This window comes from Orcinus orca, chromosome 10, assembly GCF_937001465.1.
Source record: "Orcinus orca chromosome 10, mOrcOrc1.1, whole genome shotgun sequence".
Taxonomy (NCBI): domain Eukaryota; kingdom Metazoa; phylum Chordata; class Mammalia; order Artiodactyla; family Delphinidae; genus Orcinus; species Orcinus orca.
Genome location: NC_064568.1, coordinates 40,356,914 through 40,371,675, shown reverse-complemented (window position 1 = coordinate 40,371,675; position 14,762 = coordinate 40,356,914). Strand labels below are relative to the sequence as shown.

The following is a 14,762-nucleotide window of genomic DNA, read 5'->3' as shown; positions in this document are numbered from 1 at the left end:
CTGAATGCAAGCCCTGCTGACCTTCAAAGCCAGATGTTTTGGGGGCTCACCTTTCTGGTGCAAGACCCATAGGCTCAGGAGCCTGGTGTGGGGCTTAGACCCCTTGCTTCTTGGGGAGAAACTTTGCAGTGATGATTATCCTCCTGTTTGTTTGTTGCCTATCCGAGGGTGTGGGTCTTGACTTATATCACATCTCCACCCCTCCTCCCCATCTCATTGTGGTTCCTTCTTTATATCTTTAGTTGTGGAAAATATTTTCTGCTGGTCTTCAGGACATTCTCATAGATAGCTGTTCTATAAATGGTTGTAGTTTTGGTGCACCTGTGGGAGGATGTGAGCTCAGGGTCTTCCTAAGCTACCATCTTGGCCACACCCCCTATACTATCTTTAGGTTCTACTATTAAGTGTATTCTGAGACAAAGAAAATGAATTGAGGAGCTTTCCATCTTTTTCCTTGATTTTGAATTAAATAATTTATACATAGATATATAATTTTATGTGTATTTTATATAAACTATTAACAAAGTTTAAATAACTTTGGAATTATATGTCCTTTAAAGCCTCCCTGTTCCAAGTGTGGTTCATGGATCAACGGTGTCAGCATCACCTGGAAGGTAGTTACAAAAACAGATTCCTGGGGCCCACCCCAGGCCTACTGGGCTGGAGTCTATAGTTTAATGAGACTCCTCAGATGACTGTTATGTTCATTGAGAAGCCCCACTCTAAAGACTAGATAAATCTCAGCTATGGACCATCTGGTCCTGGAACTCTAATCACCTCTCCAGACTCTTCTGAGAAAATGGGCCTTTTCACATATTCCCCTTCAGGTCCTGAGTCAATGTTGATAAATCATGTTTAGCTAAGAAAGCATTCATTTCCTCCAGGTTTTCGTATTCTCTGTGGTTGTAAGTAGTCATAAGCTCTTAAATTCTGTCACTCCTGTATCCATGGCTATCCCCTTTCATGTAACTTGAGCAGTTTTTGCCTTCTGTCCCTGTTTTCTTTAATCAGGCTTTCTGCAGTCTAACACAAGAATTTTCTTTGATATAACATTGTCTTCAAATTATCTTAAAGCCTGTACAGTATTCAGTGAATATAATACAAATTACTTAACCATTCCCCTGTTCGGTACTCAGGCAATTCCCTATTTCCCAGCAGCATAAATAAAACTGCCAGAAGAGCAATATTGCTAAACTACTGTCTATAATTCTAGATAGTAATTTAGCAATACGATAAATTCTTTTTTTTTAATTTATTTATTTATTTATTTTTGGCTGACTTGGGTCCTCATTGCTGCACACGGGCTTTCTCTAGTTGTGGTGAGTGGGGACTACTCTTCGTTGCACTGCGTGGGCTTCTCATTGCGGTGGCTTCTCTTGTTGCGGAGCACGGGCTCTAGGCTCATGGGCTTCAGTAGTTGTGGCACACGGGCTCAGTAGTTGTGGCACGCGGGCTCTATGGCGCAGGCTCAGTAGTTGTGGCGCACGGGCTTAGTTGCTCTGCGGCATGTGGGATCTTCCCGGACCAGGGCTTGAACCTGTGTCCCCTGCATTGGCAGGGGGATTCTTAACCACTGTGCCACCAGGGAAGCCCCTAAATTCTTAATATGGTCATACACTTTGACGTCATTTCCATTCTAGGAACTTATTTTCATCTCAGCATTGTTTACAGCAATTTCAAAGCAAAACAAAATGGAAACAACTTCGACAGCAGGAGTGACTTAAATAAATGGAGGTCTAACCACCCAATGGAGAATTACACAGAAAAAAACATGGGGTGAGTCAATAGTGACGGAAGTGTGTTAGCTGACAGGTTAAATGAGAATAAGCTGGTTGTAAAATGGGCCGTAAAATGACTGTGAAGTCATTTTTTCTTTTAAAAATAAAACTCACATTGTACCTGTATGTATGAGGAATGAAATTTGATTCCTGCAGCTATTTAGATGTTGCCCTAGAGGTCTGTTCACCCATTGTGTTCCCACCCCCAACCCCCAGTGAATTTTTCCTTCTCGGTCTTGCTTCTGTGGGCCTGAAGACGTTCAGAAGCTGCCAAGGCCAAGAGGCTGAGCTGTATTTGGAGCCTTGATACCATCTCAGGGCCTGATAGTGTCTGGGCTATGAGAATACAGCAGAGTGGCCCCAGGAGAGCCTCGTGGCTGATCCTACAGGCCTGCCCTCTTGCGGGGTACAGCATGATGGGCCTTGTGTAATGTGGCATTGACCACCATAGATGAGCCTTGAGCTTCCTGGGAGAAGTTGCTCAGCCCGTTAGTGTCCAGAACCCCCTAGAAGACCTGGATGAGACCTGGAAGTACTCTTTCGGGGTGGGGGTCAGGCAAGGGAGTGATATGTGGTGGTGTGCCTGCGGTGCTGGTGCCTTCTGCTCTCTGCAGGAGCTAGAAGTGACCTTCTCCAGCTGAACATCATTGTCCCACCATGGGGAGAGGGTCTGGGGTCTAGTTTATCCTGCTCAGCCCAAACCTGCCCATTTCCCACCCCAGGGTTGCTCCCTGCAGCATCCCCCACCCCCTCTTGCCCACCAGTGGGGCTACCTGAGATTTAGGTGGCAAGGGAGTTGGAGTGTGGACTATGGGCAAGTTAACCAATTTCCTTGAGGCTTAGTTTTCTCACTAAAAGTTGCAGGTGATGCATGCAGCTTGCAACGCATTTCTGAGACCTGAGAAGTGTATTCCCATTCACTGTATGGGAAGTGGCATTCATAAATCGTGGCTATTATTATCATTAATGGAGAGGAGTCCTTGGCTTTCCTGGGATAATTACTAAAAAACCCATTTCCCCAAGGGGCTCTACACCATGGCCCCTCAAATGAGAGTTTCCCACAGATATTTCTGTAGCAAAGACTTGAAAAAGGAGCCTACTAGTTAGAAGACAAGGGCATTCATCCATTCAACAAGTATTTACTGAGCAACTACAGTGTGTCAGGCCCTGTTCTCAGGGCTGGATGTATCAGGAACCAAGGCCAGAGTTTGCTGGTGGACCAGATGTGGCTGTGAAAGACAGCAGAGAGCCAGATGCTCAGGTGCTTGGATGGAGGCTGCCATCAGCTGGGCTGGGGTGGGCTGTAGAAGGGTGGTTTGGAGGGAAGATACTGTGTGGCACACCTTGGACATCCATGGGGAGGCGTCCAGGAGGCAATCTGAAATGCGAGTCTGGGGTTCAGGGAGAGGTTCTGGCTGGAGCTTAGATAAAGAAGGAAGCATAAAGGAATGAAAGGTGGTTGAGGAGGCTGGGGGCAGATTACTCTGCCTTCTTGAGCTTCCAGGAAAGCCCTTGGATGCCCCCCCAACCCATGTTTCTCTTCATTGTCCCTGCCCTGACCTCAGGGAGTCTGTGTTCCCATGATGCACAGTGGAATCACCCCCAGGACCTGTCTCATTTGTCTCCTCACCCCAAGTCCAGCTGGCCCAGCTCTAACACCTTATTCATTCACATTCATGTAATCATTTATTTTAGAAACGTTTTATTGAGTTTCTCTCCTGTGGCTCTCACCAGAGAGTGGCCTGACCCCCTCTTGGAGGTACCTGGATATATGAAGGGACATTTAGTTGTCACAGTGACTGGGCAGGGAACAGGGGCACTCAGGGTCCTGCACAGAAGGAACTGCCCTCCCAGGATTCAGGAGCACTTTGCTGAGATAGTCATTCCCCAGCCACCTGCAGCTGGCTGAGGAGGGCTCAGCTGTGAGTAAATACAGTGCTACGGAGCCTGGGACACAGCAGGTAATGCCAGGTAATGGTTTGGGGATCATGAATGCACAGATGAGGGAAGGACACTTCTGCTGCCCAGGGAAGAGCAGAGAGGCTTCCTGGAGGAGGTGACTTTGGAGCTGTGCCTTAAAAGATGAGCAGGATTTACAGACACAGGATGGGCAGGAATTCCAGACAGAGGGAAGCAGGTATGCGAATGCAGAGGAGTATGGGTGGGCTCAGACTGCAGGAAAGGGAGTGCTGAGGGCAGCAGAGGAAGAGAATGGGTGGGAATAAGAGGTTGTGGTGGGGTTGCAGGGCATCCCTTCCCTTCCGCAGCCCTAGAAATTCCTCAGCATGTTGGTGATGATGTCGTGCTTGGCTTTCTCGTACAGGTCCCTGACTGCATGTGGCAGTTGGGAGCTCTCAGTTCCTGGAGTGTCCACTCCAGGGGACCCAGCAGAACGCCTCACCCGGCGGACCTACAGAAGTGATGCAGACGTGATCACCCTCATTGATGGCCCCCTTTCCTGTCCTGCCTGTGGCCCCTCTCTCCAGGTGGGGATGAGTGTGAGGCACCGGCAGTGATGTTGGTGATGGGGCTGGAGGTGGTCCCCAGTGAGGCCCTTCCACTCGGAGCCCAGAGGGCCTGGGAAGGCCTGAACTCTGCCGCTCACTTCCTCTCTGGCTATTCCACTCACTTGCTAGGAGGCTGCACCTCCGGCTTCAGTTTTTCCAAATGTGGGGTGTGGAGGAGGGTTCCCAGAGCTCAGGGCCCAGAGCAGAGCCAGTGTCCTGTGAAGTCTGAGCTCCCTCTCACCCCCAGGACGCCCCTTAGCCTCGACCACCAGTCTCTCCTCCCCACCCCTCCTGCCAAACGACTAGCAGTCATCAAGGTCCAACCGCGCCTCACACTCCACAAGCCTTTCCCCTCCCGACGACTTGCGTTTAGAAGGGCTCGATCGGCCCGGTTTCCAGAGGAGGAAACTGAGGCCCCACGCGCCGAAGTCAGTGGCCCGGGTGAGGGCCCTTCGGTCATCGGCGGTCACCGGGCAGAGCGCCGCCCGCGACGGAAACAGACTGGGGCCAGCGCGGGCGCAGGGGCTCATCTCCGGCTTGAGCTCGCGCTCGTGGTCCGGGTCCCCAGGGCAGTTGAGGGATGGTTGAGGGACGGAAGGATGTGCTGCAGCATGAAGAAGATGCCCGTGCAGTTCCGCTCTTCCTGCGGGTCAGTGAGCACAGGGGTGCGGTGGCCAACGTTCTTGCCCAGGTACACAGGCTCCCGAAGCCGGCGCCCTCCCTAATCCTCCCCCCAGAGCCAGGCGGGAGCGGCGAACGCTGGGGGGACCCGGACGGGCTTCGTGAACGCCCAGTAAAATTAAGGACTTTCATGCAAGTTATATTAAACGGGAAAAGGCCTCCAAAATTAGCCTCAGAGGAAGCTATATTTGTTTAAAACACTCGTGTGTACATAAAAAAGATACAGAAGATGATTCACCAACGGTTAATGTTGTCTCCTCCTGGGTAGTGGGGTTGCAGGGGGTTTTTGTTTGTTTGTTTTTAGTTTGCTTCTCCACATTTTGTTAATTTGCTATAATAAAATATTATTTTCCTAATTTTAGAAAAACAGTTATCACTAGGTGCATTACGGTCCCCTTCTTCTTTCTCTTAATATTTAGTCATTTCTTTAGCATGTATTGTTTTTCTAATAAGAATTGATAATTTACATGTAGTAAGAAAAACCAGTAAGGAAAAACCCAGTTTTAAAAATGGCTTCTGGGCTTCTCTGGTGGCGCAGTGGTTAAGAATCCACTTGCCAATGAAGGGGACAAAGGTTCGAGCCCTGGTCCGGGAAGATCCCACATGCTGCGGAGCAACTAAGCCCATGTGTCACAACTACTGAAGCCCGCGCACCTAGAGCCCATGCTCCGCCACAAGAGAAGCCACTGCAATGAGAAGCCCGCGCACTGCGGCGAAGAGTAGCCCCCGCAAGCCAGCACACACCGACGAAGACCCATCGCAGCCAAAAATAAATAAGTAAATTTATTATTATTTTTTAAATGCCTTCCATAATCAAACCTCACCTGGCGAGGTGAGGAGGGTGGAAGCAAATACAGCCTCCGGGAGAAGGGAGAGAGGGGAGGTCCTTCTCTTGCTCATGGGGGCAGGGAGCCAAGGGATGGGAGACTCGCCCCGCCCGGCCTGAAGGGACATTCTCGGGGCTGTCGGCGGTGCCAGAGCAAAAAGCACACCGTCTCTTTAATCCTGAAGTTGAGCGGGATCATGGTGTTGGAGTTCTGAAAAATCAAGAGAAGACTCATGATCATCTATCTCCCTTTTACAGAGGAGGGAACAAAGGCAAGGAGGAGAGGGTTCACAGTTCCAAGTTGGAAGGGGCTTAGCCGAGGTCTGCACTTTCCACCTAAAGGAGGCAGCCTCTTCAAGTGGCCTGAGCAGAGATTTAAGGAAACTAGCCGAGGCTAACACCTCATGGCTGTACCACCTTGAGGGGTCACTTCCCATCTTTGCCCCTCAGTTTCCTCTTCTGTGACAAAGGAACTAGAATACTTGCCTCGCATGCTCAGCTGCCAGGAGAGAGATAATGGGGTGGGAAGGGGACACTGGAAGGCCCTGATGAGTCGCTGGTGAGACCAGTCCAGCTCCTGTCTGTCCTTTGAAACAGCCCTGCTTGCTCCTACAAACCCAGGGCCTGAGTGCAGGCTGGACTCCCAGAACCTGCATTTCATCCTTGGGCAAATCCCGGAATTGACCAGCTAGCCAGCTGTCAGGCCCGAGAGAAATTACGGTCTTTGTCTTATCTTCTGAGGGGAGAAACATTATAATAATAAGAACAGCAGCTAATGTCAACCAAGCACTTTGTGCCTGTGCGAGGCATTCTCTCCTGCCTGCTGTCCTCACAGGCTGCTATAAGGCAGAGTGTTACCCGCTTCCTGGGCCTGAGCCCCCAACACTCACCAAGCTAGGCAGTGGTGGGATGGCTTCCAGCAGGCCAAAGAGTCGCTGTCCTTGTCGCCCCTGGTTGAAGAACCACAGGGCCTGGGTGACTATCTCTTCATAGCTCAGACTGCGCTGGGCCACACAGGCCATTGCTGCCAAGCCTGCCACCAGCACCAGTGCCCTCCAAGCCCCTGCCATTGTCCCTTCTTTGATCCACTGCCACTTGCAGCCCCTTCTAGGTGCTACTTGGGCAGCCTTGCCCAAGGGCTGCTGACGACATGCAGGGCTGGGGCCTTCCTGAAAGGGGCCTCTCCTTTCCTTCGCTAGGCACCCAGTATTAGCCAATGTTCCAAAATACCCGTGACTAAGAGGCAAGTATGATTGGGTTATAGTCCAGGGCCTAGGAGTGAGGCAGCCCTGAGCTGGGGGCAGGAGACATGTGTGATGCTGGGCAAGTCCCTTCACTCTGGCCTCAGTGTCCCTACCTGTGCCACGAGGAGGCCACCTCTGATAGTCCAGGACTCTGTGCCGTCTCTGCCTGGCTGTTCTGGTTTGATTCTGAAACAACTGTCTGGGATCCATGAACTCTCTATGTGACAGTTCCTCAGCTGAGAGCACAAGGAGACAGTCCAATCTGAGGCTGTACTCAAGCTGACACCTACCATGTTACATATGTTTTAAAATACTGATTGTCAACCCTTAAAACTCTGGATGCCTGACTTTGAAAAAATCATGAGATCTGACAATGCATGGCTCACAGCCCCTCATGGATGTGACGTCAGCAACTTCTCCAGGGAAAGCCTCGCTGTCCACTTCCCCCAGGCCATTCCCTGCTGGCAAAGCAGGGAGGCTGTCCCCAACAGGATCAGGGCAGGGATTCCTGGCTGCTGACAGGGCCAACCCCAGGCAGCAGCTCACAAGAGGAAGAGCAAGGGCCTCCCCTTCCTCTGAGGGCTCCCATTTTCCTTGACTCCCTCAGTTACTGGGGTCTGCATGTTAACTTCCCAGCCCTTTCTTGGCTGCGGGGCTCCTGTTCTGCAGGAGACTCAGAAACTGGGAAGGAGGAGAGCAACTACCGGGTGTTTCCACTGAAGTCCACCAGTGGGGAAACCAAGGCACAGAGCAGATCATGACTTCCCCCAAAAGCTAAGGGTAGAGCTGAGCAGGTCAGAGCCAGAAGTGAGGAGAGAAGGCAGAGCACAGAACAGTCCTCCGCAGGCCCAACAGGTCTTCAAAGGCCCAAGTCTCATAAAATCCATGCAGCCATGGCATATAATGGTGAAAACTTAGAAAAAACCTAAACGTGCTTCAAGGGATTTCCTGGTGGCACAGTGGTTAAGAATCTGCCTGCCAGTGCAGGGGACACGGGTTTGAGCCCTGGTCTGGGAAGATTCCACGTGCTGCGGAGCAACTAAGCCTATGCGCCACAACTACTGAACCTGCGCTCTAGAGCCCACGAGCCACAACTACTGAAGCCCGCACGCCTAGAGCCTGTGCTCCGCAACAAGAGAAGCCACCGCAGTGAGAAGCCTGCGCACCGCAACAGAGTAGCCCCTGCTCTCTGCAACTAGAGAAAGCCCACACGCAGCAACAAAGACCCAACCCAGCAAAAAATATAAATAAATAAATGTGCTTCAAGAGCAGATTATTAGAGCAGTTGTGATATGTCCACCTATGGAATACCGCTACTACTTATTGGAATACAGGTCCAGTTATTGGTGGGTGATTATGTTCATCACAGGTTCTTAGCTGAAGAATGAGGGTTCTGCTGCCTCAGGTCTTGTGTCCATCACAGGAAGTGTGAATAAGGAAGGATGGTGGGTGCTCACTGTAGAATTCTATGCAGCAGTTAAGCAGTGGTTCTCCACTGGGGTGACTTTGCCCCTTGACCCCCCCCCCCAGGACAATTGTCAATGTCTGGAGACAGTTTTGATTGTCACAACTGGGGAGAGGGCACAACTGACATCTAGTGGATAAAGGCCACTGGATGCTGATAATCACCCTACAATGCACAGGACAGCCCCAGCAAGGAAGAATGGTCCAGCCCCAAATGTCACTAGTGCTGAGGTTGAGAAGTCCTGTGACAGAGCAACCAGATGGATCAATCTTAAACACATGGTGCTTGGTTACAAAGGAAAGGAACAGAATGAGATGTGTAACAACTCTCCCTCCCTCTCTCTCTCTCTCCATTTATGTGTATGGAGAATACATCAGAATACATCCTTCAAACTGATAAACATCTTATAACACCCACAAGGCACAGGTAAGAATGAATGATGGTTGAGAGGGCAGGAAATGAGATTGGGGAAAAAAAAAAAAAAGCAGAGAGAGGGCTTGCACAGACCAAAGAAAACTCACCAATGCAGCCTGCAGTGTAAGGTTGGATTCCTTGTACAGAAGATTGTACACTGATCAATATCCATAACAGTATCACTAGCAAGGTGCCTGAAAAGGTGTTCACTAAAATATTAATAATGAATATAATGAATAAATATCCATACAGTTTTTCTCTGTATGGAGCTGGCAAAGGATTTTGATTCCTTCTTTCAACTTTTCTTTATTATTTGAAAAAAAATTACAATAAACAACTTTGTTTTACAAAAACAGCAAAAATATTTTGTAAATACCCACATGGAATCTACATTTTATTCCACATCTGCAACTACTTTTTTAAGTTCAATGGAACTCTTTTTATTGAGATAAAATTCACATATCATAAAATTTACCCTTTCAAAGTGTACAATTCGCAACATTTTCATCATCCCAAAAATAAACCTTGTGCCAATTAGCAGTCACTCCCCATTTTCCCCTCCCCTTTGCCCCTGGCAACCAATAATCTACTTTCTGTCTTTATGGGTCTGCTATTCTGGATATTCATATAAATGGAATCATACAATATGTGGTCTTTGGTGTCTGGCTTTGTTCACTTAGCATGATGTTTTCATTTTCATCCATGTTATGGATTAATTCCTTTTTATGACTGAATAAGATTTCATCATATGGATATATCACATTTGTTTATCCATTCATCAGTTGATAGACATTTGGGTTGTTTTCACGTTTTTGCTATTATGAATCATACCACTATGACTATTCACATACAGGTTTTTATGTGGACATATATTTTCAGTTACCTTGGGCTTATACCTAGGAATGGAATTTCTGGGTCATATGGTAACTCTGTGTTTTAAATTTTGTGAGGAATTGCCGAAGTATTTTCCAAAGAGCCTGTACCATTTTACATTCCTACCAGCAATCTGTGGTATTCCACATCTTAATGATTTTTATTGTCTCTTTTTTTTATTATAGCCATCCTAGTGGGTATGAAGTGATATTTCATTGTGGTTTTGACTTGTATTTCCCTAAGAGCTAGTGATGTTGTGCTTATTGTCCATTTGTATATGTTCTTTGGAGAAATGTCTATTCAAGTCCTTTGTACAATTTTTAATTGGGCTATTTGTCCTTATATTGTTGAGTTGTACACACTGTTTTAACATTAAAATGTTTTAGATTTCCATCGGAGGAAAAAAAGCCTCCAGTAAAATCAAGGCTTTAGATGTGTAAAGTAGTTTTTCAGGGACTTTGTAGACCCCCACCACATGGCTCCCCATCAGTTTGAGAAGCTCAGCTTGTCCCCAGCATTGATAGATGAGGAAAATGAGGCCTGGAAAAGTTAGGAAGTGTGTCCAAGTTACGCAGCTGAGTCCTGTGTAGAATGATGGGAAACTGGGAAGCTTTCCCTGGAGGAGAGGACTGACAAGGAGACCTTGATTCCCTGCTCTGTCTCCGAAAGGCTGCCACGAACAAGAGGACCAGATTGTTCTTCCCAGGGGGAGTCATGTCAACAAGAAAGTTCTCAAAACAAAACAAACGAACAAAACCAAGAAAGGTCTCTTGATAATAGCTGGAGTCCAGCATGGCAGAGGTGGCCTGGGAGTCTAGAATATCACTTGGCAGGGAAATTGTAGGAGACTAAAGGGGCCATTTGATGCCTGGCTTCTCCAGCATCCATTTGCCCTACCCCTTCTCCCTTCCAATGAGGCCCCAGTTCCCCTTTGAGGATCTGCATGGCTCTGGGAGAGGAAAACTCGACTTGGTCTAAGTCAAGCAATGCCTTCCATCTCTCCACCACCACTGGTGATTGATTAAGCTGGTCCACTTAGAATACATCTCAGAACTTTTGGTGGGAATACTAGGCACTTTCTTTCCTCCTGGAAGTAAACAAGGAAGCATGGCTAGATGTGACAAAGAAAACATCTTAGGATGTGAGGTGGGCCCCTTAGGATGAGATCAGCACCACAGAAGGCAGAGAGGAAAGAGAGAAAAACAGATCCTTATGACATCACTGAGCTTCTGGGTCACACCTTGCCTGAAGGTGGAGGGCCTCCGGATGCTACTATTTAAGCTAGTTTGAATGGGCTTTTCTGTTACTTGCAACATGATGTCGCAACAAATGTAGGGTTCAGGCATCCAATAGAGAGGTGTGGGGACAGACTATGTAGCCTTTATAATCTCATCAAACCATAAGACTCTATGACATGTCCAAAGGTTTGAGGTTGGATGGCAGTAATCAGGCCCGGGAACTTGGGTTGGGGGCTCTGGTGGGATTTTTTTTTTTTTTTTTTTTGACCAGTGGACCTTACAGAGTATGAGTTCCAAAGGTCAAACTCTGTTATAGCCACATAAAAATCCTTCAATAACTTGTGCTTGATAATTGACCCAGAGCATCTTCAGAATACAGCTCTGTGAGCCCTGCCTCAGATTCAGGGCTCCACAGACCTGGGTTCAAATCCCACCGCTGCCACTTCCCCACTGGTTCTTGGACAGTCTCTCTGGGATTCTGTGTGCCTCATCTGTAAATCGGAGATAACAATTCTTACCTTGTAAGAATTGTGAGAGGATTAAAGCTAATGTGGGTGGAGGAAGCTCAGGTGTGGTGGCTTTTATCTAGGGCAGTGATGGCTCAGAGATGCAGCTGAGACCATTAGGAAGCACAGAGCTCTTACCCCTCCAGGCTCTGACCGGGAGACCTGATTTTGCAGATGAGGAGACTCAGGCACTGGGATGTTACGAACTGGGCCCCGACCCAGAGCTGGTAAGTGGAGGTTCTGGGATTCCAGCCCAAGGTAGCGTCATCCACCGTGCTGCTCTGCCTTCAGCGTGGGGGCTGTGTCTGGTCCCCCAGCTGCTGGGAGCTGAGCTGCAGAGGGTGAGGGCAGGATTCCAGGTGTCCAGCAGGAGGTTTCTCCACCCAGCCTGTGACTTGACCCTGGGGCCTGAGGTTGGAGCAGGGTGTGGGTAAAGCTCCGGAGGGTGGCTGGGGGGTAGAGGAGCAGGAAATGGACACTCCAGGGGAATGTCTTGCAGGAGGCAAGAGATCCCATTCAGGTGAGCATTTCCACTCTGCAATTACCTGCTCAGCCAGCACCCCAGGTAGCTGGGGCCCTTGACTTCTCCTGAATGACCCCACGGCTCCCACACCTCCTTGAAAAGATGGTTGGAACAAAAAGCTTTCACAAGGTCTGGAGAATGATGAAGAAAGAAGCCTGGTGGGCCCTTGGGCAAGCTCTGCCCTTCTCGGGCCTTGGCTTCCTCCTTGCTGTAATGGGGTGGTCAGGAGGGGGCGCACAGATTTCAGAAACCCTTAGCCCCTTGCCCAAGTGGCCTGTGCAAGTCAAGGAAGGTGTGGAGAAAGCGGCTGTGGCCACATTGGTCCCCTGGGGACACAAACCTGATGTTCTAGAACCAGCAGTGTGGACACAAGTTGCCCACACTACCCATAGACACAGAGACCTCAGCTGGGAAGATCCTGGCCTCGGAAATTCCCACAAGCTGACCTCATCCCTGACCCATCAGGTTTGTCACCACCCCACCCCCAACTAGGGGTGCTACCCAGCCTCCAGGCTTTCACTGCAAAGGCCAGAACGTCTCAAAGTTCTGCCACATATGGCTGTGCTACTGCTCACTTCCTGGCACCATGCAATCAGGAGGGTGTATCTGGGAAATCTCGAAGGCACCATTTACCCTGGAGGCCCTCCCTATCAAGGCCTGAATGAGGGTGTCTGTCCTAGGCAGGGGAGGAATAAATCCCCTGTTGCTCTCTTTCTGCTCACAGACACTGGGACAGGAGGGCCCCCTTCCCCCAAGAATTAAACCTGATTCTGAGCAAAAACAAACAAAAAAACCCATAATTTCAAATCTGCTGGGCTTTTGTGCAGCCAGTGACCCCCAGGATCGCCGCCGTGCTGTGACAACCGTGTGGCCTTGGTGCCATCTGCTGGCCAAGTGACTTGGGAGCTAGGGAGGGGTGCTGGTTTTGTGAATGGGCCTCAGAGATCCCCAACCTTCTTCATATTTGCGAACCTGTCTTGTTGGAGCCTTTTCTAGGGAGAAAGTAAGCAATGCTCCAAGGGTTCCTGGAGGGCCCAGGACCCTCTGGAGGGAGGAGCAGCTGCTTCTTTGCTGCTCCCATAGAAGCCTCTTTCTGAACCAAGGGAGGGGGGGCCACCCCAGAGTTCCCTCCCCAAGCTCCAGGAGCATGGATGTTGGCTGAGATGGAAGGGATACAGTGGAATTCTTCCAGCTCTGGCCTCCAGCTGACCAGGTCTGAGACCAGGTGAGTTCCCCTCTTCCCCTTTACTCTTCTCCCCAACTCCCTTCCCCGGCCACACCAGACCTCTCCTCTGACCTTCCCTCAGAGGCTACATGGTGTTTGGGGCAGCCTCTTTCCCCTCTCCATGCCTCAGTTTCCCCACCTGTAATGCAGTGATTCTGGATTCGCATCCCAGAAAGGTGGCAGCGGGAGAGAGCTCCATGTTTCCTGTTTGGGTGGCTATGACCCTTCTTTCTGGACATGCCTCCTGGTGTTTGTGGGCAGGAGTCTTTCCAGGCTATACAGACACCCAGCAATGGAATTGCTGGGACACAAAGGACGTATAGAGTTGCCGACTGAAAGAAAAAAAAAGCACAGCCTATAAGTTGAGAATTATGTTTTATTCAGCAGACTTACTGAGGACTTACGCCTGGGATACAGCCTCTCAGTTCTGAGTGACTGTTCCAAAGAGAAGCCAGAATACATAGGAGTTTTTGCTGAGGAAAAAACATGCAGTAGGACATCCAAGGATTACTGCTAGTCACAAAAACACATCTCAAGTTAATGATTTCAGGGCTTCTCTACGTATGGGAAGATGCAAAAGTCTGGGCTTATTGAAATCATTCCTTTGATAGGTACCTTAATCATCCAGGGCCAGTATCCTGTTTTTCTCCATCCTGAATCCCCTCAGGGCACACAGTTGGGGGCTGCAGTGGCTGATGGCTTTATGGCCACAACATCCTTTGTTTACTGAATTGGCAGGTGACATTCTTTGTTCACAGTGTCAACACGACTAAATAATGCCAGTTTTCCAAAGTGGTGGCACCAATTTACATCCCATCTGCAGAGGATGAGAGTTCCTGTTGCTCCATGTCCTCACCAACAGTTATTTTTGACTAATGTATACTCATTCATCCCATGAGTACAAAGTGAACTTTCATTGTGGTTTGGGTTTGCATTTTTCTGGTTACTGATGAGGTTTGACATCTTTCCATACATTTTTGGCTGTTTCTGTAAGTTGCCATACAAGTTGCCATTTTTCTATTGAGTTGTTTGTCTTTCTTGAGAACTCTTGGGAGTTTTTACATATTCTAGATGGTAAACTTTTCTTGCTTATGTCTCACAAATATCTTCTCCCAATTTGGTCTTATCTTTCTACTTTCTTTATGTGTTTTTCTTTTAACTTTTTTCTTTTGCCATGATTTTGGACTTACACAGAAAAGTTGCAAAAGTAGTGCAAAGAATTCCTTCATATCCTTTACTCAAATTCCCCAAATGTTAACATTTTACCACATTTCCATCCTCCTGTTTTCCTTTTCTCTCTCCCTCCCTCCTTTCTTCTCTTTCTCTTTTTCATATATATATACATATATATATATATATGTTATATTATATATAAAATACACACACACATATTCTCCCTTCTCCCCTCCCCTCCCCACAAGACACTTGAGAGTAAAGGGTGGGGGCAGAATGATGCCTTTTTATGCCTAAATACTTCAGTGT

At 48.6% G+C, this 14,762-nt stretch overlaps 3 protein-coding genes across 7 annotated transcripts in view; 2 read left to right on the top strand and 1 right to left on the bottom strand.

The window, feature by feature from the left end:
- KLHL18 (kelch like family member 18) overlaps positions 1–5,333 on the top strand; it is a 74,527-nt gene extending 69,194 nt beyond the window's left edge. For all 5 annotated transcript variants that reach the window (XR_007479835.1, XR_007479834.1, XR_007479838.1 and 2 more), the window contains one exon: positions 1,641–5,333. The gene's annotated coding sequence lies outside the window, so the exon portion shown is untranslated. The remainder of the gene's footprint in view (positions 1–1,640) is intronic.
- LOC101279615 (15 kDa protein B-like) lies at positions 4,048–6,862 on the bottom strand. Its single transcript, XM_004283873.4, has 4 exons — positions 6,683–6,862; positions 5,899–6,003; positions 4,857–4,928; positions 4,048–4,188 (listed from the first exon to the last, which is right to left on the bottom strand). The coding sequence occupies exons 1-4, from the start codon at positions 6,860–6,862 to the stop codon at positions 4,048–4,050; spliced, it is 498 nt and encodes a 165-aa protein (XP_004283921.1).
- The window catches only part of PTPN23 (protein tyrosine phosphatase non-receptor type 23), a 57,914-nt gene continuing 48,697 nt past the window's right edge, over positions 5,546–14,762 (top strand). The window contains exon 1 of the mRNA XM_004283874.4: positions 5,546–13,280. The gene's annotated coding sequence lies outside the window, so the exon portion shown is untranslated. The remainder of the gene's footprint in view (positions 13,281–14,762) is intronic.

Bases quoted from the DNA above. Each gene is read 5' to 3' on its own strand.
- LOC101279615 (XM_004283873.4), bottom strand. From the start codon at position 6,862: ATGGCAGGGGCTTGGAGGGCACTGGTGCTGGTGGCAGGCTTGGCAGCA. The intron at 6,004-6,682 runs GTGAGTGTTGGG...TTGATTTTTCAG, and splicing joins TCCCACCACTGCCTAGCTTG to AACTCCAACACCATGATCCC. The intron at 4,189-4,856 runs GCCCTGGGGACC...TCACTTCTGTAG, and splicing joins CCCTCAACCATCCCTCAACT to GTCCGCCGGGTGAGGCGTTC.